Source organism: Sorex araneus, chromosome 9, assembly GCF_027595985.1.
Source record: "Sorex araneus isolate mSorAra2 chromosome 9, mSorAra2.pri, whole genome shotgun sequence".
In the NCBI taxonomy this organism is placed as follows: domain Eukaryota; kingdom Metazoa; phylum Chordata; class Mammalia; order Eulipotyphla; family Soricidae; genus Sorex; species Sorex araneus.
In genome coordinates this window covers 2,288,295-2,314,500 of record NC_073310.1, presented here as the reverse complement: position 1 = coordinate 2,314,500, position 26,206 = coordinate 2,288,295, and the positions used below count along the sequence as shown (strand labels likewise).

General features: G+C 64.3%; 1 protein-coding gene across 1 annotated transcript; it reads right to left on the bottom strand.

Moving 5' to 3' along the window:
• Positions 1 to 1,362: 1,362 nt before the first annotated feature.
• On the bottom strand, positions 1,363 to 21,938 carry RILPL1 (Rab interacting lysosomal protein like 1). The gene is made up of 7 exons (XM_055147340.1): positions 21,558 to 21,938; positions 16,500 to 16,650; positions 13,318 to 13,436; positions 12,053 to 12,274; positions 8,803 to 8,975; positions 6,806 to 6,898; positions 1,363 to 2,094 (listed from the first exon to the last, which is right to left on the bottom strand). The coding sequence occupies exons 1-7, from the start codon at positions 21,864 to 21,866 to the stop codon at positions 1,950 to 1,952; spliced, it is 1,212 nt and encodes a 403-aa protein (XP_055003315.1). The 5' UTR covers positions 21,867 to 21,938; the 3' UTR covers positions 1,363 to 1,949.
• Positions 21,939 to 26,206: the final 4,268 nt, after the last annotated feature.

Sequence of the window (26,206 nt, the reverse complement as noted above, 5' to 3'; positions counted from 1 at the left end):
GTCACCAGGAGAGGCCAGACTCGGCCGTAGGAAGTGACCATCCTGCCGCTGGGTGGTGAGCAGCTGCTCTGCTTCAGTGCTCCTGCCAGCAGGGCCAGGGTGCTCGGCTGGAGGGTGGGGACTGCAGGACATGGGCAGTAGCCACTGGGTGACCGCAGTGGCCACCCCAGCCCCCAGGTGTATCCGGCGTCCCGGGGCCGAGACTGCCGGGCTGTGACAGGGATCGAGGACACGTGTGCTTCTGTGCACGGGCAAAGGACGGAGGAGGTCTGGACGTTCCAGTCATGGTTTCGCCTGTACACGGGGTCCAGCACTGGCCGCTGGTGTTGGGGGCTGGAGAGACACCTCGGGGAGGGCCTTTGCCTTGCACGCAGCCGAGTTCTGTCCCACATGGCACCACAGGGCTGCCCCAAGCAGACGCGAAGGTGGCAGGGCCTAGAGTGGGCTGCGGTCCCTTCGCACGAACCTGGAAAATAAACTTGATGTGTCACCCTCCCGGGGCCGGGGCCGATGCGTGTGGGAGCCCGGGTCATTCCCAGACTCCCTGGGGCACCTTCAGGAACAACCCCGGGGCCGAGCAGAAGTAGCCCCTGAGCACTGCCAAGGACGGTCAAACGCCCCACACGCAAAACAAAAACACCCCAGAAGCATCATTCTCTCTGACGACGTTCTTCAGCATTCTGGGAACCAAGTCTGAGTTGACTTCTCACTTATGGTTTGGCTTTGGGGCACAGTGCTCAGAGATCACTCCTGTGGGGCGCCGGGGAAGGAACTGGAGATCCACGTGCCCTCAAGCTGGAGCTGATTCTCTATTTTTTATTTATTTTTACTTTTAATTTTTTTTTTTTTTTTTTGCTTTTTGGGTCACACCCGGCGATGCACAGGGGTCACTCCTGGCTCTGCACTCAGGAATTACTCCTGGTGGTGCTCAGGGGATCATATAGGATGCTGGGATTCAAACCTGGGTTGGCCGCGTGCAAGGCAAACGCCCTACCTACTGTGTTATCGCTCCAGCCCCCTGGAGCTGATTCTCTAAAGCCACCTGCCGGCTCCTGGCATAGCCCCCCACGTGCCGGGGGTGCCACCAAAGCACCGCCTGCTCCTCCCAGTCTGGTGCTCTCGGGCAGAGTGACAGGACAAAGTCCCCAGGTCTTGGCTGTGGACAGGCACCCACCATGCCCTCCTGCTGCCCCGCAGCCCCCTCCCCGCTTGCCCACTCGCCACCCTGTGTCCCCCAGGCTCCCGGGACCCCTTCCCAATCTGCTTGGGGACACTTGTCACCGCCTTCTCAAAAGGTACCTGACACAGCCCAGGCTAAAAGGAGAAAGGCCAGGGGAAAAAATCCACACAAAAACAGCCCTCTAAGTGTCAGCAACTTTGTTTGGTTAACACTGGCTAAATCAGCGAGTTCAAGGCACTCCTTCCAGCTGCCACAGCTCCAGCTCTTGGTGACAAGGTGTCACGAGACCCACCTCCGGCAGAGCCGTCCTGGTGCTGACTGCGGTCTCCGCTGCAGTGTCCCCTTCGGGCCGCCAACCCCGGCCTGCCTGCCGAGTCTCGTGCATCCACTCATGTGAAATGCTGTCACCTCGCCAACTTCCTGAAGGCAACTCACCAAGTCACCACTCCCCTTCTCCCCCTTGAGTCCGACAAACGTGAAAGTCAAAGCCCCACACGGAGACTGTCCTGCAAAGCGAGCAGCAGTGCTAGTGCTGAGGGTGTATTTGGCATCAAAAAGTTACTGAAGTTAACGCGAAGTCTGGCCTCAGTTCACTGTGTTATTAAATAGATCTTCTAAGGAGCGGGTCATCTATTACAAACGGTGACAGCCCGGGGCATAGAGAAACGTTTCTGCGAGTCTGGCCTCAGTTTTCAGCGCGTCCCCAGAGAGGCAGCTTGTCTGAGGGCTTGGCTGAGAGTCCGTCTGAGCACGCGGTGCGGGGCCGAGGTCACAGGTGCTGCAGGGCCTCCTGGCCTTGCTCCGTGTACCCGTCGTCACGCTGGGAGCTGGCCCACTGGCCAAAGGACTCCGGGATGGGCATGCTTCTCTGCGTGTTCGCCAGGCGCCTCTTGTCGCGGGAGAAGAAGCTAAACCTTTCAGGGGAGAGAGAGAAGTGAGTGCCTGCCCCCGCTCTGCACCTGACGCTTTCTGCAACGCCGGGACAGAGCAGCCAGCGAAGAGCAAACCAGTTCCGGGTGTGGGAAGGAAACCAGGTGGGAGTTACTCGAGAGCAGCAGCGGGGGCAGGACACCGACATGGCGCCTGTGCAGAGCGAACAGGTGTGTGGTCAGGTGTGGTCAGGTGTGTGTGGTCAGAAGTGTGATCCCAGGTTTGCGGTCACGTGTGTTGTTCCATGTGTGGTCCCAGGTGTGTGGTCATGTGTGTGGTCAGATGTGTGGTCCCAGGTTTGCGGTCAGGTGTGTGTGGTTCCATGTGTGATCACAGGTGTGCGGTCACGTGTGTGGTCCCATGTGTGGTCCCAGGTGTGTAGTCACATCTGTGTAGTCACATCTGTGGTTAGCTGTTTGTGGTCCCAGGTGTGTGGTCACATGTGTGGTCCCAAGTGTGTGGTCATGTGTGGTCAGATGTGTGGTCCCAGGTGTGTGGTCATGTGTGTGGTCCCGTATAACGTCTGCAGTGTTTCTCACACTGACAACTACCAAAGATTTCTTCTCTTGACTAACGGGAATAAAAAGCTACGGGGCCTGGGCCAGAGCAACAGGACAGCGGGGAGGGCGCTTGCCTTGCATGCAGCTGACCCAAGTTCGATTTCTGGCACCCTATATGGTCCCCAGAGCACCGCCAGGAGTGATCCCGAGCACAGAAGCAGGAGTCAAGAAACAACAGAAAGCTACAGGGGGAGGGCTGGGGGCTGGACTCAGTGGCAGAGACACGTCTGGCAGAGGTGAGGCCCTGCTGGCCCCCAGCGCCCCGAGACCGAGTAGTGGACACAGCGCTCGGGGTGCTGGCAGGTTCCTGGGCTGGAGCCTCGGCACCAGAGAACCTGCCAGGCCTGCGAGAGGCCCCGGGCACTGCCCAGCTGGGCCCCAAACAAACTCAGATACCAGTAAAGGCTCCCAGAGGGTCCCGGCCCCTTACCCCTGACGATGCAGAAACCCCCAAATGAATCTGGGTTTGGTTTCGGGCAAGGCCTGGCGGTGCTTGGGGTTGAAGCTACGGCCACAGGCTGACCCGCCCCTGCACAGTAAAGGCCAAATCCCGGGTGAGGTGATGAGCGGGTCAAGTGGCCCTGGGCAGCGTCGGGGGCGGCCGCTGGCAGCTGTGTCTGAGGCCGCCATCCCTCCAGGTAAAACAAGGCCTTCCTCAGGCAGAGCCGGGCCCAGCTCGGGGCTGCCATGGCAGCCACACTTCCCGGAACCCCGGGGGAGCCAGCTAAGCTGGCCTTCCTGCCACCCTGGCCCGGTGCTCACCAGGTCCTCCCTGCCCCATTCCTGGGCAAAGACCAGCTCTCGGGGGCAGAGAGACGAGTGACCCTCCGGGTAGACGTTTGTGCCCCCGCCCTTTCTGGGGGTATGTGGCAGTTTCTGGTGGTCAGCCACCCCTCGGGGCTGCCTCCGTGGCTCTGCAGGGGTGCACGTCCCAGCTGACCACGCGGGCTCAACAGGCAGTGCCAGAAACACAGCAGCAACACGCCAGCGTGCGCGCGAGCCCCCGTGCGACTGACGGGCGCAGGGGGCTGCTTGGCAGCCCCGTGGAGGGGTCGTGCCCTTTGCTTTTTTCTGGTAACAGGCCCCCCCTGGCTTGGCACGACACGCGGGTTAGGAAGCGAGGGCGTGAGGCTGGAAACACACGTTAGTCACCGTCACTCGCGGCAGTCACAGCGGCGTGGATTACTGACCCGGCGTGTAAGGGACCGTCTCTACTGGACCAGGGGAAGGTGGTTTTAGAACGGAAACAGAAAAGACAGAAAGGATTATCGGTGACGGAGCCCAGCACGCCCAGCTCCACCCTGCACACACGGACACGCGCGCGAGGCCATGCAGCGCACGGCACCCCCAGGCAGACGGACGCGGCGCCTACAAGGGAAACCAGACGTCGGACAGGCTGCAGGGTGGGGTCCTCCAGCAGGAGTCCGGCGGCCACCATGGGCATGATGGCGGTAAAGAGCCTGCGCGGAGAGCAGAGACACGGGAGAGAAAGAGGAGGGTCAAGGGCACTGCAGGGCTGCCCACCCGGCCGGGGCGGCTCGCCGCGTGTCCTGGTGGAAGGTGACCGCACCCCACCCTGCGGGGCCCGGCCAGGCGCCTGAGCCGGCCCACCAAGGCCCCAGGGGCCCGGCCAGGCTTCCTCCAGCTGCTACCCTTGAGCTGTCCCTTTAGTGTTGTGCCCTTGGGCTGGTCCCCAGAACCAGGGGCACCACGGCACATGACCCACACGTCCCCTCGGTTGCCCTGGTCTCCTGGTCTAGAGACAGCTGAGGTGATCGGGGGCGGTGGCAAGAAGCAGAAGCCAAAACAGGGAGCCAATGGGGGGGGGAGAGGGGCTCCTGGGAGCTGGGCCCGCCCCCGCAGGCCAGGGGTGAAGAGACACATGTCCAGGGACATTAGCTGACGCCTTGGAGGTGGGGTATCAGCATCTGACTCCCATCTCCCCCAAGCCTTTCCAGAAGATTCCATCTGAAGGATGTTCTGGTAGCCCTTCAGGTGGAGTAACAGGTGGCTGTGAAGAAGCTATTTCCGGGCTGACGAGAGGCGGGTGGGTAGGAGGACAGGGACAGAATGTGCCCCTGTTGCCACTGGCTGAGCCTCGGGGAACAGCCGGTCAGTTCCGGCCTCCCCCCCACCCCAGCACCGCCACCGCCTTTCTGCTGCAGCTGGGCGCCTGTGCTGGGCAGCGGGGCGCTGACTGGCCAGGGCCGGGGGCCTCTGTCCCAGGGGCCCGCGCGTGACCCTCCCGGGCAGTGCCAAGCAGCCTTGAAGGCCAGCAGCTGCTCGGCCCCGGGCTATTCTGAGCACAGGGCACAGGGCTGCAACTGGCCAGTTTTGGTTCCTGGACCAGTCAGCCCCAGAAATGCAGCCAGGCCTCTGAGATAAGGGAACTGGGCAGCCGGCCCACAGCTAGTGACCGTCAGAGGAGAGGGAGAAGGGGGGCGGGGAGGCAGAGTCAGAAGGAGGCCAGGCGCAGACGGAGGGCTGGGTGCATTCATATCCCCACCGGGTGCAGATACGCTGGCAGGGGTGTGCCAGAGCGAGGAGCAGCCCCAGCCCTCTCAAGTCCGGCCAGGATGTGTGCTGGCAGCAGTCAGCAGGGACAGGGTGGCAGCCACTAAGGACAGGTGCTGGTCAGGTGCTGCTGGGGAGGCTGAGGTGCCCTGGAGCCGGGGGCATCAGGCTCTGATAGACAGCACGGCGGGCAGGCAGGGCGGCCTCTGGTGCTGCCATCTTGGTGCTGGCCTTCAGGGAAAGGCTAAACTGACACAGCCCCTGGGCAGCAGCTGAGGTGGACAAAGGGCACCAGTGTCCCGCCCCAGCTGGTCAAAAGCCTTTTGTGTCATCTGAGCTTCAACTATCCCAAGGCCGGCTGGGCAGCGGAGACGATTTCTCTCCCCCCGTGTCCGGCTCTGGCTACTCCATTCCAGCTGCTCCCCTGCCGGGCCTAGAGTCCCAGGTGGGCTGAGCAACCAGGGGCCCATGCGAGAGGGTACGAGCCTGGCCTGGGCCCCAGGAACGCTGGCCCTCTGGGCGCACCAAGGCGCTGGGGCACTGCAGGGGAAGCCCCTCTCCTGGGTACCCAGCTGACTCCAGGGTCCTGCCCACGGGGCTCCCACACCCCCACCCAACACTTGCATCTGCTTGGCTGACTCGGCGTCATTCTGAACAGGCCAAAAGCGCCGCCCGGACTCACCACGCTTCGGGCCAGGGCAAGCACGTGACCGCCCAGTGACTGCACTACACTGATTGGCCAAGGGACTGTCATGTGACACCTCCCGCCCCTTGCTGTGATTGGCTCACGGTCACGTGGCCAGCAGGCCTCCAAGGTGCTCAGCTCTGCTAAGGTTGGGATGGAGCCTGCGTGCCCGGCGTGGGCACAGCACCCCGTCACTAGGCACCACTGCGCCACGGGACTTGGGGTGACTGTGTGGTGCTGTCCTCAGGCGACCCGTGGAAGGTGACTGACCAGTAATGGCCAAAGTGGGGTGACTGCAGGCTTCACCCCCAGGAAATGATTCCTTGCTCGCGGGAATTGGGGACCACGACCCCTCCCGAACCCGCCAGAGGTTAAGTCCAGGCCCACCCACACAACCCAGGCCCCCAGACAGCCCAGGCCCCCAGACAGCCCTCCGCCCAGTCCAGGCCCCCAGCACTCAGCCCAGGGCCCCGCCCAGCCCAGGCGCCAACCCAGGCCAGATCCCCAACCCTGCCCGGGCCCCCGGCCAGCCCAGGTGCCCGCCCGGCCCGGGTCCCGGCACAGCCAACTCTAGAGGTCTTCAGGGCCGATGCTGGCTCTGCATGCACGAGGATCTGGGTTCGGCTCTGGAACACGGCTTACTGTCTAGTTGAGGGCAAGGACTAGGGTGCCCCGGGCACTGGGCCTGACCGCGGCCCACATGCAGCCTGAATCGGGAGGGGTATGTGGCCCGTCCGTCCTGACTCTGAAGATGCCACGGCCCTCCCAGGCGCGGGGCCGCACCCACCCACACACCCAAGCCAGCCAGAGCCGCAGCCTCTGCCCAGGACGCCAGGAGGACCCCGGAGGGGATTAGTGGTAACGCAGGCCTGGAGCAGGTGCCCCCGAAGTGTGAGCCAAGCACCCTGCCCCCCAACACACACCGCCCTCACTTACAGCCGCCTGATCCCAGACTCGGGCTGGGGGGACATTCTTGGGTGCACGACGGGTGGAGGTTGGGGTATCCTATTTTCCTCTTCCATTTCTTCACTGGAAGGAGAGAAAAGAGTCAAACATGTTGCTCGAGCGATACTATGGCGCACTTGCCTACATGCAACAGACCCCGCTTTGATTCCCCCAGCCCCGAAGGCCCCCGGGCCCAGGATCACCAGAAGTGAGCCCTGAGCACAGCTGGGTGTGTCCCAAAAACCAAAAAATCGAAAAGATAAAGAGTCAAAAATTTTGTGAGAATGTTTGGTGAGACTTTGGTGAGAATATTCTAGAAGGGCACTGGGTGGGGAGTGGGAGGGCGGTCCCGGGCTGCAGTGGGCCTGTCCTGGCCCTCCCCAGGGGTTAGCCAATCAGTGAAGAGCAGGGCCAGTGAAGAGGAAGGTCCCTCTGGAGGCGACAGCCACAGGGATTTGTGGTCCCCTTGTTGAAGATGTGGAGTTTCAGGGAAGGAACCCGCAGCCCAACTTCCGGTTTCCTTCCAAGGCTCGACCCAAACTGAACCACATCTTGTTTCCGGTTCTGCTCCAATGCTTGTCTCCACACTTGTGGTTCTTTCCTCCGAGAGGTTCCCCCTACCCTGTATCCCAACCCGGCTGGTACCGTTCTCTCTGGGAGAGACCTAATTCCCACACCACCTTCACGGAGCCCTCCTGGCTTCACCCGTCCCCAAGTCAAAAGTGCCCCCCCATTCTTCGAATGCCTGTGATGCCAGGGTCAGTAAGGCCTCTTGTGTGCCAGCACACAGCAGGGGCAGTCACTTTCTGCATTTCGCAGCTTCCCAACCAGGGTGGGGCCTCCCCACGGGCACTGGGGTGAGCCGCTCTGTAAGGCCCTGCTCCAAGGTTCCGGCCCCTAGAGCGCCCCGTCTGGCAAGGAGCAGACAAGCAAGCACAGTAGCGACACTGGGGCATAACAAAAGATCCCCCTGGACTGAGAACCTGTGCGACCCCCAAACCAACCAACCAAAACGCCAGGAAGAGGGTGAAGTGAGAGAGTGCCGGGATGAGGCTCCTCTGGACAGGTGTGACAGGAGGCGAGGCCTCAGGACCCTGAGTGGCCAGGAGCGCACTACGGCTGAGCGGGGCCATGACTTCCCAGTGCCTGGAATTGCCTGTGCAAAGGTCCTGAGGTTGAAGCGCGAGCACTGTGCTCCGCCGGGAGGAGCGAAGGACAGAGGGGGCACGCGTGAAGCAGTTCGGGGTGTGTGTCGGGGCGGTTACAAGGAGTGTTCCACACTGGTGGAGAGGTTTCCCACTGGAACCACCACCATGGCAGCCGCCGGCCACACCGTTGGCGACCCCTGCACACTGCCCAGTGCCGTTGAACCCTCTCGTGGTCACGCTGGCCAGAAGCCCGTGTGCCAGACGGCAGCCCAGACGGCGCTGGGCCGGGGCCGGGCGGACCCCAGTGCCTTTTCACTTGGTGGCAGCAGCAGAAGCGAGCTCTCGGCGGCGAGGGCCTTTCTCTCTGTTTAGGGGGGCCTTCGAAGCGCTCCCTGCAGACACCACTGTGCCTGGGTTGGCCGGGCCGAGCCAGCCGCAGGGCCAGGGACGTCCCTTTCCAACAGCCGTAAAGTCGTGGTTATAAAATGCACCCGGGCCGGGCTCAGTGGGTGAGTGCCTGCTCTGCGTGTGTGAGGCCCTGGGTTCGAATCCTGGCACTGCACAGTCCCCAGCACTGAGTCTGGAGGAGCCGCCCAAGCGTGGTCGGGTGTGGCCCAAGCGGGAAGGAAATGTGCCTGGGCCCAGAGTTTGAGAAAGGTGAGCTGAGAAGCGCTTCTAGCCCAAAGGCTGCCCAGGGCAGGTTCAGACACAGCCTGGTCCTGGGGGTCAAGGGCCACCTCCCCTCCCGCCCGGCCCCGCCCCCTCCGGGCCCCGCCCCTCGTCTGGCCACGCCCCGGTCCGGCCACGCCCCCGCCCGGCCACGCCCCCGCCCGGCCCTGCCTGCGGTAGTAGGCCAGCTCCTCCTGCAGCACGAAGAGCTGGGCCTTGAGCTCGTTCCTCTCGTGCAGCACGTCCCGCAGCTCCTGCAGCGTGAAGCGGGGCCGGTTCGGGTCCTTGAGGTCCAGTGCCAGCTTCTCCGCCTCGGCCATGCACTCCTCCATCCCCAGCTCCGCCTGCAGGAGGCCAAGTCGTGAGGCCTTCAGCCTGGCCTGGGGCGCTCTGGGCTGCTGGACCCACAGGGGTGAGAGCCGTGGCCCTCCGCGCTGTCCCCCCTCCACACCGACCCCTCTCCACACAGTTCCCCCCACCCCCCGGCCCCGATCTCATTTCAAAGCCTGAAAGAGGGTCTGGACAGCGGGGAGAACTCTAGCCTTGCACGTGGTCAACCCAGGTTCAACCCCAGCATCCCACATGGTGCCCGGCACCCGCCAGGTGTATTCCTGAGAGCAGAGCCAGGCGTGAGCCCGAGCTGCCGGGTCCCTCTGGGAGGGCTCAGGTGGGCTGGGTGTGGGCAAGCGCCTGGCCTGCCCCGTGGTCTGGGGGCTGCACCTGGTGCTACGGGGTCAGACCAGGGTGAAGCCCCGACCTCTCGGGTGCTGTGGGCCGAGGGTAGGGCAGCTCTCAGGCAGGCACCAGGCGGTCCCTCCGTCCCCAGCCCTGAGCCCGCCAGGGGCCTCTAAGGCTCCGCCACCCCAGGCCCAGGGAGGGACTCGAGAGAGGCTGCGGCCAGGCCAGGCTGGAGGGCCGCAGGAGACAGAGGGCATGTGCTGCCCAGGGAAGGACACTTGAAAGGGGACACCACCCGCTGCGGGCGTCAGGTGACAGGGAGGCTCAGGCCGAGAGGGCAGGGCCGCCTGAGCAGGACACGCCGAGCCTTGTCGAGTCGCCCACCGTCCAGCTGTCCAGCCCACCTGGGAGGAGGGTCCCCACCGCAGGCCCGTGACTGCACGGGCACCTCACTCTCACTTCCCAAGGGGCAGCACCAAGTGCACCGATCTGAGTGGGCAGCCGGGCTCAGCGGGGGTCAGCGGGGATCAGTGGGGCCCAGTGGGGGTCAGTAGGGGTCAGCGGGGGTCAGAGGGGATCAGTGGGGATCAGTGGGGTCAGCAGGGGTCAGCGGGGGTCAGAGGGGATCAGTGGGGCCCAGTGGGGGTCAGCAGGGGTCATCGGGGGTCAGAGGGGATCAGTGGGGCTCAGCAGGGGTCAGCAGGGATCAGTGGGGCCCAGTGGGGGTCAGCAGGGGTCAGCGGGGGTCAGAGGGGTCAGCGGGGTTCCCTCCTCCCGGAGCCACTGCTCAGGACACGCAGGACTGGCCGCTGCCCGGCGGGCGCCAGTGAGCACCCTGCTGGTGCGGTATCCCTCCCCTTCACGAGCACTGACCAGCCGCTCAGCTGCAGGTGTGCAGGGTCATCGGCCGAGGCTGGGGAGGGTCGGGGAAGACGTGGCCACGGTGAAGTGTCTCCGCCTGGGGCCTTGATGCGCGGGTAGGAGTTGGCGGGCATCCCAGCCCCGCCCCAGCCCCGACACACACTTTATCCGACCCTCCCTCTGTCCTGCTTTATCCTTTGGGGGGCTCGGGATGTTGCTAGAGGCAGAGAACAAGCCCCTCTGTGAGGGGTGGGGGAGACAGACACACAGGGCGAGCTCAGGGCTGACTCCTTGCTCTGTGCTCAGGGCATTCATGGCAGGCCCGGGCACCCTAGGGGTGCTGGGAACTGAGCCCTGGTAGCTGTGTGCAAGGCCAGCACCCATCCTGCTGCCCTATCGCTCCGGCCCCGAGAGTGCCCGGCCCTGGCTTTGGCCCCTGGTACCCACACGCGTCTCGGCTCAGTGCTGAGCCTCGAGATTGACTATTTTAGGGAGGAGTTTGGATGTGGATTAGGGCTTGGATTTCCCACTGGAAGAGAAATGGGGTGATGGGCTCCCACAGGAGCTGCAGGGCTGCTGGTGCCCCCACCCCTGCGCTCCTCCTGAGGCTGCCCATGGCCCCCTCTACCTGCTGGGCTGACCCCCCGCCCCCGCTGCATCAGGGCTCTTGGCACGTCCCGGGCAGGTGGGTCAGGAGGCCCGGGGCAGTGCCCGTTCCTCCCGCCCACTCTGGCCCTAGCACTGCGTCTGGGGGCCCTTCCTGCCCAGATAGAGGGTCCTCGCCTGCTCCCAGGCCGCAACGGACCTGACAGAGGGGGCAGCCCCCACTTCGTGCAGCTGGGGGGTTCCCGCCTGACTCAGGGACCCTCTTAGAAGGGCAGGTGGGGGTACGGTGGGGGCCAGCTTTTCTGGAGGACACCAGGCACTGCCAGCGCCCAGGACTGGCCTGACCGGGCCCGAGCCTGCGAGAGGTCCTCCTGCTGGGCAGTGGCCGCCCGGTGGCCAGCGCGGCCTTCCAGGCCTACCCCCGAGGGACCTGGAGGTGGCTCGGGTTATCTGGGCCTGTCCACTAGTCCCCAGGGGCCCTTCAGACACAGCCGAGGGAGACGCCCTGCAGTCCAGCAGTGAGAGCGGGCATGTCCCCTGGGCGCGGGCCACCAAGGCCACTTCCCGAGCCCAGCAGCCCCGGCCAGTCCGGCAGGAACCAGTGAGCATTGTCTTCACCCTGGGTCTGGACCTGGTGACACCAATGCAGCCCCCAGGCGTCCTACGCCCACTCTCACCCGGCTGCCCACTCTCCTGGCAGCGGGCACCGTGGGCAGCCGGCAGAGATGCCAGCAGGTGGCTGCCACTGCCGTTTCTTTGGGTTGGGGTCTGGGGGCCACACCTGGAGGTGCTCAGGGCTGACTCCCGGCCCCGCCCTCAGGGGCTCGGAACAGGGAGCTGCGGATGGAACCCGGGTCGGCCACGTGCAGGGCCAGCGCTACCGGACACACGACTGTCGCATCCCTAAAACCCAAAGGCCATCGGTTCCCTCAAGGTACGGCTGGTCACCTCTCCGCCTTCAGAGACCCTCCCCACCCTTCACCCCTCAACCCCGCCACACCCGAGAGGGTCGAGCCCCCAGACCACTCCCGGAGGGCGCAGGCACCACTGAAGGGTCTTGTGCGCTGAGAGCGCCTGGTGGGGGGCCCTGGGCCCTGGCCCTCGGCGGGGTGACGGGCAGGCAGCTGGGCAGCTCCTGGCCTCCCAGGCCTGTCCCGCAGTCAAACACCAGTGAAACCAGGCCGGGCAAGTGGCCCCGGCGTAGGGCCCTCGGGGCTGCGGGACCCCAGGCCCACCCCAGCACCTCTGAGCCCGCGGCTCCCGCGGCGACCCTCACCTCGGGCTCGGGCGCCCCGTTCTGGCGGGGCTCACCCTGCAGCCGCTCCCGCAGCCGGCCCAGCTCTGCGCGCAGGCCGCCCAGCTCCTGCTCCCGGGCCTGCAGGTCGGCCTCCAGCTCCACCTTCTGCTCGATCAGGGCCTTCCCCTGGGCCTCTACCACAGCGATGCGGTGCCGCAGGTCGTGGTTGATCTTCATCAGCCGGCTCTGCTGCTGCTGCAGCTGCGGACACACAGGGGCCGGGTCTGGGCACCTGGGGACCGGCCTGCGCCCACAGGGCCCCCCTCCCTTTGCTAAGAGCCCTTCATCTCCTCTTCTTCCACGTTGGGGCGACGCCTGGCTGTGCTGGGGGCCGAAGCTGCCCCCGTACCCCCCGGCCGGCTCTCCCCAGCCCCAAACTAGCTCCTGTTCTTTTGGGTTCTGTTTTCTGGGCCACACCCAGTGGTGCTCGGGTCTTCCTCCTGCCTCTGCACTTGAGGGTCCCTGGACTGTGGCTCCAGCCTCACCAGATCCTGTTCTCACCGACGGGGTCCCCGGGATAGGACAGTGGGGAGCACTTGCCTTGCAGGCAACCAGTCCAAATTCAATCCCCAGCACCCCACTTGGCCCTCCGAGGCCCTCTAGGAATGACCTTGAGCACAGGGCCAAGAGTCAGCCCTGAGCTCGTCTACTTGCGGACTCAAGAAGCACAACAGGAGCTAGAGATTTAGCACAGCTGGGAGGGCATTTGCTTTGCATGCGGCTGACCCAGGTTCGATCCCTGGCATCTATATGGGCCCCCGAGCCCCGCCAGGAGTAATTCCATGAGTAAGCCCTGAGCATCGCCAGGTGGGACTCAAAAAGGGGAAAAAAAATAGACTTATAAAGCATTTTGTTTGTTTGTTTTTTTCAGACTACCCCTGGTGATGCTCAGGGCTTAACACTTCCTGGCTCCACACTTGGGAGTGGCTCCCGGTTGCTGGGGATTGAACTGGGCGGCTGCACGCAAGGCAAAACGCCCTCCGGGCTGAACCCTGTCTCTGGCCCAGCCCGCCGGCAGTGTGGAGAGGAGCCTGACCGTCTGCGCGCTGACCCATGCCGGGGGCGGGGGGGAGGGGGCACCTTTCTCCTTCAGGCAGGCACTGTTCAGGGCCCGGGACACAAGGGGGGCCGAGAACGGTGCAGGCTGACGCCCAGTCGGGCACTGCCCGGCCCCTCCCTGCTGTTCCCGGGCCCCCACCGGGGTCCAAGGAGGAGCCGGGAGCAGCTCCGGGCGGGTCACTCACGGCCTCCACGTCCTCGCTCTTCAGCCCCAGCTCCCTGTCCTTGGCCCGGATCTCGTCTCGCTGCTTGTCCACCACCTCCTTCAGCTTCTTCATCACCTGCCGCTCCCGCTCGGACATGCCTGGGGTGGGCAGGGCTGTAGTGAGCCCCCCCACACACACCTGCCAGCAGGACTCCGCCCCTCCGCTCCCCCGCACCCGACCCGGCACCTGCTTCCCGGGCCCACCTTGGCCCGCGCCTCCCCCCTCCCCACCCCACCTTGCCCCTCGCCCCCCACACCCCTGCATCTCCCCCTACCCCACCTTGGCCCGTGCCTCCCCTCCTCTGGGTTCCAGGCTCCGCCTTCCGACCCCTGCCCCTCTCCGTATATGGCGCTGGGGGCAGCAGTGGACAAGGCCTGACCACCCTACCCCCCCCGCACGCTCTCCCCCACCCCTTCTCTCCACAACCCTGTCCTCTGCGTGGGACAGTCTGCAGCTGTCGCAGGACACTGCTGGGTCACTCCCTGAGCCGGCTTGGCAGGGACACCCTGCCGCCCTCTCTGGGCGTCCACGCGGTGGGCATCCGTGTACATGTGTGCGGACATACCGAAGCCCCAGCAAGTTTCAGAGGCTTTGTAGGCGACCATGTTGGTGACCGTCCCCCGGCGGGGCGGGGGCCACCCACGGGCCTCGACACCCCTCCTGCTCCTGCACCACCTGCTCCAGCGGGCTCAGGACACCCAGGGCCGCTGGTGCCCTCGGCGGACAGACCATCCCGCCCAGGTGCTCGCACGAGCCCAGCAGCACCGTCACTGTCCCTGCGGGCTAGCACCCAGGGGTGCTCAGGGCGTCTGGGGGCGTCTGGGGGACCCTGGGGCGCGTCCTCACCGCTAGCTCCGGCCCGCCTCTGGGTGTGAAGCAATGGGCAGTGCAGTCCCGGGGCCAGTGACCCCGGGGAGGGCCGGTGCTGCTGACCCCTCCGGGCACAGTGCTCCCGGCCTTGGGCCTCTCTAGCCCCGCCCCACAGGCCGGGGGTCTTAGCGACCCCTCACGAGCCCCCTCCCCTCTTTGCTAGCCTCCAGCTACATGGTTCCCGGGAATAGAGCAGGGTGGCGCTCTCTGTTCGGGTAGTGCTGGGCACTGACTCCCAGCCCAGTGCTCGGGGACCATGCCATGCTGGACTCGGCCTCCCGCATGCAGAACCTGTGCTCAGCCCCTGGACCATCGCCAGGCGGAGGCTTCGGGGGAGGGTGACAGGGTGTCCGGTGCAAACGCCGAGAAAGCCAGGCCCTGCCCGCCCCGGGCCCCTCCCGGCTGCCTCACACGGCGGCACTGCCCTCGCGGGCGTGCGCCAGCCTGCCGTTCCCATGGTTTCCGTGCCCAGTAAAAATAACCGCGAAGGCATGGCTGGTATCTCCCGTCTCCCCGTGGGTGGGGCTGCCGGGGGACTCCAGCCCCCCGAGCTAACGAGGGTCCCCCCACGCCGGATGCCAATTAAGTGCGTCTCAGCTGGCGCCGCCGAGTGGGCTGACTCACGACGAGCCGAGCGAGGCCTCCTCCGCCAGGCGGGGCCTGCACCCACCAGCCCGGCCCCGGCCCAAGGCACTGGTCACCCCGGGGGCTGCGGGGACGGCAGGGAGAGGGCTGTCGGGGCTTGGGGTGGGTCAAAGCCGGGGCTGTGGAGTCTGCATGCGGGGGGCCGGGTGCCCCCCCCAGCACGGAGCCGGGAGTAGCCCCCAAGCACTGCTGGGTATGGCCCCCAAACAGGAGGGCTGTGGGGTCCCCCTGTGGGCCCAGCAGAGCTGCCTCAAGCCGTGACTGGATCCCGGGAGACATGCGGAAAGGCCACGCAGGGCAGGTGGGGGCAGCCCGAAGCCCACCGACGAAGGAAGGAATGAGCCAGCGAGCTCCGTCCTGGGGCGGGATCCAGCCGGCGGCCGGAACACGGGGCCGGGCTACATGCCGGGCTCACCCTCAGCCCCGTATGGCCCCCACAAAATCAAAGGCCCTTCCCTTCCCAGCCCCGCCAGGCCGGCGGCTGTGTGGCCCTGGGCCAGTCTCTGTCTGTCTCTGGGTCCACGTCTCCCTCAAGTGCTCAGTAAGGAGGTGACAAAGTCAGAGCCCTGAGTGAGGGCAGTTGACACGCACAGAGTGACCGTTAGGCGCCACTCCAGCAGCCTACGAGGGGGACGAGGGTGTCCCCCCCTTACATGGGGTGCCACAGTGCACAGGATTCGGTTGCGGGGTCAGGGCAATTAAGTGCTAGTTTAGGGCCGGACCTGGGCAGCGTCCTCGGGTCCCCCCTCTGCCCTACACAAATCCGCCAGCCGGGCGGCCAAGGGACGAGCCCCACGTCCACCGCACACACTTCCAGCGACGCCTGTGACCCAGGTTCTGAGCCGCAGAGGCCTGGGCACCACCTTCACCCTGACCTGCTGAGCAGGAGGAGGGGGCTCGCGCGGGGACCCCAGGCCCGGCAGTTGGCAGTGGTGGGCTGAGACTCTCGGGGCGAGCAGCCCCTGCAGGGGTGCTGGGCAGGAGGTTTTAGATGACTGCAGGGATGGATGAGGGTCCAACGACCCCAGGGGTGTCGGGTCTTGGGTGCCATCCTGCTCCTGAACCCCACGGATCCACACTCTTCCCAGTGTGTCGGGGACGGAATCTGAACTTGGGTCTCAAGGCCCTGCCTCACCATCGAGGGCGGCCAAGACCTCACTGGGGACAGTCAGCCCCAAGGACCACTGGGACCTCATCCCTGACAGTCGGTCTTGCTGCCTTCTCCAGACCTGGCTTTGATTTTTCTTTGGCCCTCATGCCACAGGGCCTTTGCACTTGCTTCTCTCCCTAGAGAGCTGTATGGCTCCCCCTGCCGCTGGGCCAGGGCCGCCATGTACCCTGATCGTGGTGTCTAAAGCTGCCCCTTCTCCCCTCAACCCTCTTCCCCTTGTTTTGCTTCTTCCCCCGCACAGATGCGCCTCCGTCTGACACACATGTCATCCATATAGCCTGGACACGGGCAGATAAGCTTCCCGAAGAAGGGGCCAGCCCTGTCCGAGTATGGCCTGTTCCAGGGATCGGGACAAAAGCCTGGAAGTGGGAGATCTGGGAACCCACCAGCTGGACGGGCTGAATCACCAGAGCCTGGGCCGGGAGGGGGTGGCCGGGCCTCGAGCGGACGGCGCAGGCCGGGGGGGGGGCGCTACCTTCGTGCTTCTGGAACTCCTCCTCGGAGAAGCCGGCGTCCTTGTGGGACAGGTCGCTGAGCAGCTGCTTGTTCTCCTCCTGCAGCTGCGCGATCTGCGACAGCAGGTCCTGGGCCTCGCCCCGCCACACGTCCTCCACCAGCTCCAGCTCCTGCCGAAGGGACGGGCGCGCGTGAAGCCGAGGGCATGGGCGCGGGGGGCAGCGGCGGCACGGCGTGCTCTCGCCAGGACAGCCCCACCATGGCTCGCCGCTCTGCACTGCCCAGAGAGGGCAGCGGGCAGGCAACCCCGGGCCACCTCCTGCGTGTCCACGTCCCCACCTCAGCCTTCCTCGGGGGGCAGCAGGGATGGACAAGGGCCCAGCGGCTCAGGGGGCCCCGGGGAGCTCCCGTGCCCCTGGGCCGGGGAGTGCAGGGGGCTCAGGCCCTGCCTGTCCTGAGGAACGGAAACGCCGGTCGGGGGCTTTCTGGATGGCGGGCACGGGAGACACGGACCCTCGGACAAGGCGGGATGAGAAGGGACAGCACTGTGGGAAGCAGCTGGGAAGTTCCTCAGGAGTGACACCACCCAGGTGCTTCCACCCGCACCCCTACCCGCACCCCTGCCTGCGCCCTGCCCATGCCCCAGCCCACACCCCTGCCTGCACCTCTACCGCGCCCCTGCCTGCGCCCTGCCCATGCCCCAGCCCACACTCCTGCCTGCACCCCTACCCGCACCCCTGCCTGCGCCCTGCCCATGCCCCAGCCCACACCCCTGCCTGCACCCCTACCGCGCCCCTGCCTGCGCCCTGCCCATGCCCCAGCCCACACCCCTGCCTGCACCCCTACCCGCACCCCTGCCTGCGCCCTGCCCATGCCCCAGCCCACACCCCTGCCTGCACCCCTACCCGCACCCCTGCCTGTGCCCTGCCCATGCCCCAGCCCACACTCCTGCCTGCACCCCTACCCGCACCCCTGCCTGTGCCCTGGCCATGCCCCAGCCCACACTCCTGCCTGCACCCCTACCCGCACCCCTGCCTGTGCCCTGGCCATGCCCCAGCCCACACCCCTGCCTGCACCCCTACCCGCACCCCTGCCTGTGCCCTACACCCCTGCCTGCACCCCTACCCGCACCCCTGCCTGCGCCCTGCCCATGCCCCAGCTCACACCCCTGCCTGCACCTCTACCCGCTCCCCTGCCTGCGCCCTGCCCATGCCTCAGTCCACACCCCTGCCTGCACCCCTACCCGCACCCCTGCCTGCGCCCTGCCCATGCCCCAGCTCACACCCCTGCCTGCACCCCTACCCGCGCTCCTGCCTGGCCGTCGCACAGTCCCCTGGCCACCAAACACAGACTGTCCTCAGGCCTGGAGCACTGCTGCAGGCTACTCATGGCAGAGCCCCAAGCCCCAGAGACTGGACGCTTCCGACCGCCCCGTGTGGCTCTTCCACGATTTGTGCCCCCCCCCCCCCCGTCCTGCCCAGCCGCGTCCACAGCGACCGCAGCAAGTGGCAGGGGTGGCCGGGGCTGCGGGTGCGGGCATGAGGAGGCAGCAGGGGCCGGAGACCAGAGCACAGGGGGGAAGGAGGCCTACCCGGACCCCGGCACCCCGTGACTCCCCAACGCAGAGTGGGGAGGAGCCTGAGCACGGCCGCGGGCGACCCCTAAACTGAGAAATGAATCCAGGGTCGACTGCGGGGCGTACTCAATGAAGCCGGTGCCCATGGGGACAGGGGGGACTTGGGGGTCCTCAGCTGTGTGGGCAGAGGCTGCCTGATCCCGCGGGCCGGCTGCTGGGCCGGGACAGGCCCACCACGGGGAACCCCGAGGCAGCTGTGGGCATGTGTGTGAGGAGGGCGGCCGGGGTCATCCCGCCTTTCCACCCTCAGCCCGCCCCCACGAGGACCCCCAGGAGCCCGCCGTGAGCAGAGTTCCCTGAAGGCCTCGGGAGTGGCTCCAGGGTCCCGGGCAGCGGGGCCGGGGCAGAGGTGGCGCGTGACCACGCTCCCGAGGCCCTTCCCGCTCCCTGGTGGCCCCAGTTGGGCATGAAGGACCCGGGGCACCTGCGGGGGGTCCTGCCCCTCCAGGGCCTGCTCTGTGGATGTGCTGGTGGCACTGTCTGGGCCCTGAGGGGACTGGTCTGGCCTTCTAGGGTCCTGCTGTCCCCAAAGAGATGAGAGTGAGGGGGCGGGGCAGGCGGAGGGCAGGCTCTGACCCCAGGACGGGACCCCCTTTCCCTGACTGACCTCAGCTGTGTGACAGGCCCCACCTCTGCCCCTCGCCCTCCCCTAGCCACAGCCCAGGCTGCGGGCACCTGCCGTGCCCAGGCTCGATCCCCGGCACCCCACACAGTCCCCTGTACCCTGCTGGGAGCGACCCCTGAGCCCAGAGCCAGGTGTGCGCCCTGCGGCCCCAAGACCAAACAAACCAACAACAACAACCACACACCCACACGCCCGTCCCCGGTCTCCACAGCGACCGGCCGTGGAGCCCCGTCCGCACACCTGTCCTGTCCAGAGCCGGGAGTGGACGGCTCGTTGTGGGGCTGCTGAGGTCCAACCGTCCAGCTCGCGCCCAGGTCTCGGGGCCATCCCCTGGCACACGGCCCCGCGGGAAGGCTCAGGGCTCAGCCCCGTAATGACCCGCTTTGCAGGGGCCAGAGCCGCAGCACAGCGAGGAGGGGACAGCCTTGCTCGTGGCCACCCAGGCTCGAATCCTGCCATCCCACAGGCGTAACCCCTGAGCACCGCTGGGAGGGATCCCCAAAAGAAATGCTTTTCCTCATTGATGACACATAAAAATCATACTTCTGGGCAAAGTGGGCTTGACAGCTATGTCACAAAAGTCAGCGCTCGTGGGCTGGATAGGGTGGGCTCGGGCATGGACGGGGGGTAGGAGACTAAGGCACGTGCTGACCCCAGTTCCATTCCTGGCACTGAGTGGCAAGTCCCCCAAGCATCGCCAGGAGTGACATGTGAGCACAGAGCTGGGAGCATTCCCTGAGGCCAGCAGGTGTGGTCCAAACCCCCAATAAAGTTGAGTGAGCTCAGGAACATGGTCCGTGTCGCTACGAGACCGCACCCCGGGAGGAAGCCAGGGCCCGGAGGGCAAGACCCCTCTGGGGCGACGGTAGGTACAATTCCCACTCGAGCCCTGGTCACGGTCCAAAATGGGGGCCCTCCGGGAAGGCAGGGGCACTGCAGCGGTCACGGGGGGTGGGGGCAGCGGGGGTTAGCAGGCACTGGGGACCGGGGAACAGTGAGAGAAAGGAAGGAGGAAGGAGGGAGGGAAGGAGAGCGTGCAGCGAGCCTGGGGGCACCAGAAAGAAAACACAGCAGAGGGCAGAGGCAGAGGCCCTGGGCGCCCGCTGAGCACCCCCTCACCCCTGCAGCCCCGTTCCTGTGCAGGCCCCAGTTCTCCAGAGTGACAGGTGAAGGCGGAGGGTGGGGTCTGAAGCCTTCCGGGCCCTCCAAGCCTGGGACCCCTACGGTCCCCACTTCACTGCCAGGGAAACTGAGGCACAGAGGCTGGCTCACTGCCCAGCCTGTTTCTGAGACGCTGCTCCAGGGCACCCCAACACGAGGGCTGGGGAGGGATGTCCGCAAGCTCTCGGCCCCCACCGAGGGGCTGAGGGCAGGGGCATGGCGGGGCCAGCGCAGAACCAGGCAGGCTATTTTCAGCGGAAACACAGGATCCATGGCGGTGTGCCAGGGAGGTCCAGAAAGGCCAAGTGTGTTTCCTGAGGCCGCACAGCAAGCCAGGACCAGGGCCATGCAGCCCACGGGCCCCTCAGAAGGCGCCCCCACCCCAGCACTGCCTGACAGACGCTTCCCGGCCAAGGCTGGGCAGGAAACGGCGCCTCCAACTTCCTTCTCCCGGGGCAGATTCAGGCATGATTCAGGGAAGGGCAGCGGCCTGCTGTCCCCATGGTCCTTCCCCCAGTTCAAACAGGGGCAGTGTGGGGGGGACTGGCCCCTGGGGGAGGGGCAGGGGGCTCAGCCTGCTGGAACCTGTTTCTTCGGCAATTTGGAGATAATTCCTACCCAGGCACCCGGGGAGGAGTCAAGATAGAATCAAGGAGAAGCAGCTGAGGGCAGTGGTTAGGGAGGGGGAGGGGCCGGGGAGGTCGTCCAGGGGGCTGGGGGGAGAGAGGCCTGGAGCAGGGGGCTCTGGCCGGCCTGTGCACGGAAGGGCTAGTTCATTTCCGGAGAAGGACGCTGCTGGGGCAGAGAGCAGGGCACGGCCTTCCATGCCCCGGTGCCTATCTGACCACTGAGCACACAGCCAGGAGTGGCCCAAACCCACGGCCCCAGACTGAAGAACAATAATACTACCGAGGAACAGTCCTCCCGTCACTCCACCTCTCTCCTCCTGTGACGGAATGTCGTTTTATTTAGAGAAACACAGGAAGGAGGAGTGCGAGGGAGAAAGAATGCACAGAGAGAGAGAGAGAGAGAGACAGAGACACAGACAGAGACAGAGACAGACAGCGACAGAGATGCAGAAAAGAGACAGTGAGAGACAGAGACAGAGAGACCAACAGAGACAGAGACTGTCAGAGACACAGACAAGAGACACAGTGAAAGAGACAGAGCGACCAAGAGAGACAGAGACAGAAACACAGAAACACAGAGACACAGAAAAAGACAGATAGCCAGAGCGACAGAGACAGAAACAGAGCGAGACAGGGAGAGGCAGAGAGACAGAGACAGAGTCAGAGACAGAGATTTCCGGAGAGGAAAAAGCCTGGCGTGCACATGTGTGGCTGAGATGCGGCCAGGCTGACAACATGCCCTGGGATGAATTCTTACCCGTCAGCCTGTTAGTGCATCTTAGACATGCAAGCAAAACAAAGTGCAGAGAAGTTAAGACGTTGACCCGGGGCCACACAGCTAGCACAAGGCAGAGGTCTCCCCTGGTAATATTTGGCATCACTGTTACTTTGTGTTATTTTGAGACAAGCCCTGGCTGAACCGGATAAGGTCGCAGACGCGGTTCCCAAGCTCTGCCCCCGGGCTCCGGGCTGCGTGGTGACCTGGCGTCTGAGGGGCCCCTGCCCCTCCCGGGACCCCCGACTCACCTTCTGGTGCTTGCGCTCCTTCTCGATGCGGTCCATCCTCTCCACGCGCAGCCGGTCCAGCTCCAGGCGCAGCTCGTCCAGCTCGGGCGCGACGTGGTGGCGGCTGACCAGCACCTCCAGGATCTCCAAGACGCGCACGACCTTGGGCATGAGGCGCGCGATGGCCTCGCAGCCGTGCTGGTCGATGACCCGCTCGAACTCGTGGCCCACGAGCGACGCGATGTCGTACACGTCCATGACGGTCAGCTCGGCCACGTTCTTGTCCAGCGCCGACTGCGCGGCGGGCGGCGAGCCGGGCTCGGCGTCCATGGCCCCGCCGCTAGCGCCGCTGGCCGGGTCGCGCTGCGGGGCGGCGGGGCGGGCGGGCGCGCGCGGGCATGGGCGCGGGGCGGGCGCGGGGCGCGGGGCGGGCGCGGGGCGCGGGGCGGGCGCGGCCCGGAGCCTGCTGGGCGCGGGGGGAGCGGCCGGAGCGCGCGTGCGCAGGCGCCTCCCGACTTGGGGACCGGCCGGGGCGCGCCGGGGGCGCGGGCGGCTCCTCGGGAAACTTCGGCCGTGTCCCGCGGGATGCCCGGCGCGGCTCGCAGCCCGCTGACCAGCCGCCCCGACCCGCCGGCCAGCGCCGCCCCCGCCCCTCCCCTGCCCGCCCGCGCGCGGGAGGCGGGATGCAGCCGCGCCGGGGGCCCGCTCGGGGTGGGGGCGCCCGGCGGGCTGGAGCGCGCCCCGGGGACCACCCCCCCCGCGGCCGGGCCCACGCGCGGGAGCGTCCCGCATCCAACGCTTCACGGGGAGTCGGGCGAGCGCAGCGCCCACCTCTGCGCCGGCCTCCAGCGGCCCCCGCCCGCGCCGCCCCAGGAGGGTCTCTCCTGACCGCGCCCGGGGTCCGGGCCTCGCACACACCGAGTTTGAACCCCGGGGTGGCCGGTCTGCTTGCTGCCCGACCCGCGTCCCGCCTCGCGGCCTAGGGCTTTCCCTGGGAGGAGGGAGCGAACGGGAACCTTGCGCTCCTTTTCCCTTTCCTTAAAAGTAGAAGCCCGAGGCCTGAGCCCCAGCGCACGGGGTAGGCGCCGGCCATGCACAGCCAGACCCAGATTCATTCCCCTGCCGTGCCCGTGGTCCCCTGAGCGCCGCCAGGAGTGATTCCTGAGCACTGAGCCAGGAGTAAGACCTGAGCACTACCAGGAGTGGTTCTTGCTCCCCAGCACTGAGCCCACGGGCCTGATGCAGCTCAGATGTGTTATCCACACACACAGAGGTTGCCGTGTGTCAGGCCCTGTTCTAATCACTTAGAGTATTCCCCGAGACCCACAGATAGGGCAGCAGGTAGGCACTGGACTAGCCCCTGGCCTGGGTTTGATTTCCAGCAACTGACGTGGCTCCCAGCCCCATGGGGGGCGGGGCGGGAAATCACTGGACAGAGGCAGGAGTAAGACTTGAGCACTGCCAGGTGTGGTCTAACATCGCCCCCTAAACCCCTGGGGGAAAAAAAAGATGAATAAGATGGCTTGTGACCTTCCTTGAACCCACCCACTGAGAGAGCGGCCTGGGCCGGCAGGGACAAGGGCCTGAAGGCTGGCCGTTGTGGGCCCTGGAGAGGGCCCGCTCTCCCCGCTCCTGTCATGCAAGAAATGTCTCACTGACTTTTCTCTTCTTTCTTTTGCTACACCCAGCAGTGCTCAGGCCTGACCCCTGGCTGTGCTCTGGCGGGGCTCAGGAGCCCCGTGTGGTGCCCGGAATCAGACCTGGTTGGCAGAGTGCGAGGCAGCCGCCCTGCCCGCCGTGTTCTCTCTGCGCTCCTTAAAAATGTTACTTAAAAGTTTCTCAATTCGACTTTCAGTTTTTCCATCAAAATGCTCTTTGAGACTATGGGATCAGGGGCTGGAGCGATAGCACAGCAGGGAGGGCGTTTGCCTTCATGTGGCCGACCCGGGTTCGATTCCCAGCATCCCATATGGTCCCCCAAGCACCACCAGGGGTAATTCCTGTGTGCAGAGCCAGGAGTAACCCCTGAGTATTGCCAGATGTGACCCCCCCCAAAAAAAAGACTGAGGTCAGAGGGGGGCCCACACCACATGGTCCCGAGCTTCACCAGGAGTGACCCCCGAGCAGCCCCTGAGCACTGCGGGGCCTGCACCCCAGGTCAGGGCCGGAGACAGACGCTTCCTCACCGGGGAGCCAGATTGCGGAAGAGAAGTCTCTGCTTCCTGGAAACGCAGCCGCAGGGCTGGGAAACCACAGGCGGCTGTGCCTCGGCGCATCGTGGCCGCGGGCGCTGCTGAGGTCCCCAGAGGCCCATGCTGCAGTCCTGGCCCTCAGGAGGGTGGTGGCACTGCACGGGGCCCTGGGAGAGACCCGGGACTGGAGGGGAGGGCCTTGGCCCCCCAGGACACAGACAGACAGAGCCGGACAGGGAGGGCGGCTCCTCCTCTGCCACCCACCCACGGGGCTGGAGCTGTGCCTCTTGGGGGGCTCCTGCACCCCACTCCCACCGGCTCTTTCCTCCTCCTTGTCCTGCTCTGACCCAAGAGGCTGGGGGTGGTCGTGGTCATGGTCTGGCTTCTGCTTCCTGTCTTTGGACACTCATGGCCTGTTTTTTTCTTTTTTTTAATTACACAGATTTATTTTATTTTTAAAATTTGTTTTATTTTTATAAAATTGTTCACAAAATTTATTACATTCAGTACTTTTTTTTTAAGAATTTTATTTTATTGAATCACCATGTGGAAAATTACAATGCTTTCAGGCTTAAGTCTCAGTTATACAATGCTGAAAAAAACATCCCTTCACCAGTGCCCATATCCCACCACCAAAAAAAAAAAAAAAAGCACACCTCCCAACCCGCGCCCCCCCCCCGCACCACCCCCGCCATGTAACTGATGAATTTCACTTTACTTTCTATTTACTATGGCTACATTCAATATTTCAACACAAAACTCACTATTATTTTTTTTTCCTTTTTGGGTCACAATCGGCGATGCTCAGGGGTTACTCCTGGCTTTGCACTCAAGAATTACTCCTGGCGGTGCTCAGGGGACCATATGGGATGCCGGGGATCGAACCCGGGTCGACCGCGTGCAAGGCAAATGCCCTACCCGCTGTGCTATCGCTCCGGCCCCAAAACTCACTATTATTGTTAGGAGTACCCCATTAGTCAGACCTGTTGTGAAGAGATATGAGGTTGCACGGTTTTGGATTTCTGTACTTTAGCAACTAAGTCCAGGGAGATTTCTTCCAGAGCTTGTAAACCCCATCTGTGATTGTCATAATATGGTGGTCACCACGCCCTTCACCCCCAGCAAGGAAGAGGTGTGAGAGAGAGAGAGAGAGCCCTCCTGGGCGGGCATGGGGCCACGGCTTAGTTCTCAGTCCGGAGACATTCTGAGAGGAGCTGCCCATGCCGAAAAATTTCGCTGGTGTCTGGAGTCACACTCGTGCAGCTGCAGAGAGGCCGCACACACGTGCGGCCCCCGGGATCACATCTTGGCGGCGGGCTACATTCAGTACTTTAACACTAATCCCACCACCATTACACCTTCCCACCAACATATTTAGAATTTCTCCAGCCGCCCCCCTAGCCTGCCCCCAAAACTGGACCTAAATAATTTCTTTTGCATTGCTTGTTAATAATTGCTTGAATAATCTGCTAAAAATTATCCAAAAAAAGTTTCTTTAGAGGAAACTGCGTGGAGATTGTTGTATCTCATTCTGGAGCCATTAAGTCTTTGTATAAAAATTATTAAAATGTTGTTACAGTTTGAGCCTTGTGTGCTAATATATATATATGTACATATATATACATACATACATATATATATATAATCAAGATTGGTTTCTTTGTACGTTATACCCCATCAAATGTGGTGTGCTACTATTGGCACTTTAGGGACATAGAGTATAAGATTTTGTTCCAGGAATTCTAAAATTTTAAGTAGGGTAAAACAGCTGGAGTCACTTTTTTTTTTTTTTTTTTTTTTGCTTTTTGGGTCACACTCAGCGATGCACAGGGGTTACTCCGGGCTCTGCACTCAGGAATCACCCCTGGCTGTGCTCAGGGGACCATATGGGATGTGGGGATTTGAACCCGGGTTGGCCGAGTGCAAGGCAAACGCCTTACCCGTTGTGCTATCGCTCCAGCCCCTGGAGTCACGTTTTTAACTGGATGAAGATCTTGGGGTCCGGAGGCATCTCTGCAGCGTGTTGGTCTCTTCCGAGATGTGACTCATGGCCTGCTCTGCATCAGCGCACGGCACAGTCACCTCCCCCCGACTCCGCCCCGGCCTCGGCATTGAACCCCGGAGATCGCACAGGCTTCCAGAATCTCCCCAGGCCTGCAGCACCCGGCCAGAGCAGCAGCCCGAGACTGCACGTACTTAGAATGACTCTTGATTTGAATTTTCCAGGATTTGTCATTTTCCCTCATGGCAGGGCTAGAGAGATAGTCCAGGGTTTAAGGTGCTTGTCTTGCACCCCCAAAACACAAACACAGTCATTTGAAAAGACAGATGCGCCCACCTGCTCATGGCAGCACTCGGCACTGCCCGGGAGACAGGAACGGCCCAGGTGGCAGGGCAGGGAACAGACCTTGAAGCTGTCTTTTTTTTTTTGCTTTTGGGGTCACACCTGGCTACGCTCAGGGGTCACTCTGGACTCAG

Bases quoted from the DNA above. Each gene is read 5' to 3' on its own strand.
- RILPL1 (XM_055147340.1), bottom strand. From the start codon at position 21,866: ATGGACGCCGAGCCCGGCTCGCCGCCCGCCGCGCAGTCGGCGCTGGAC. The intron at 16,651-21,557 runs GTGAGTCGGGGG...TCCCTTCGGCAG, and splicing joins AGGAGCGCAAGCACCAGAAG to GAGCTGGAGCTGGTGGAGGA. The intron at 8,976-12,052 runs GTGAGGGTCGCC...GGCCTCCTGCAG, and splicing joins ACGGGGCGCCCGAGCCCGAG to GCGGAGCTGGGGATGGAGGA.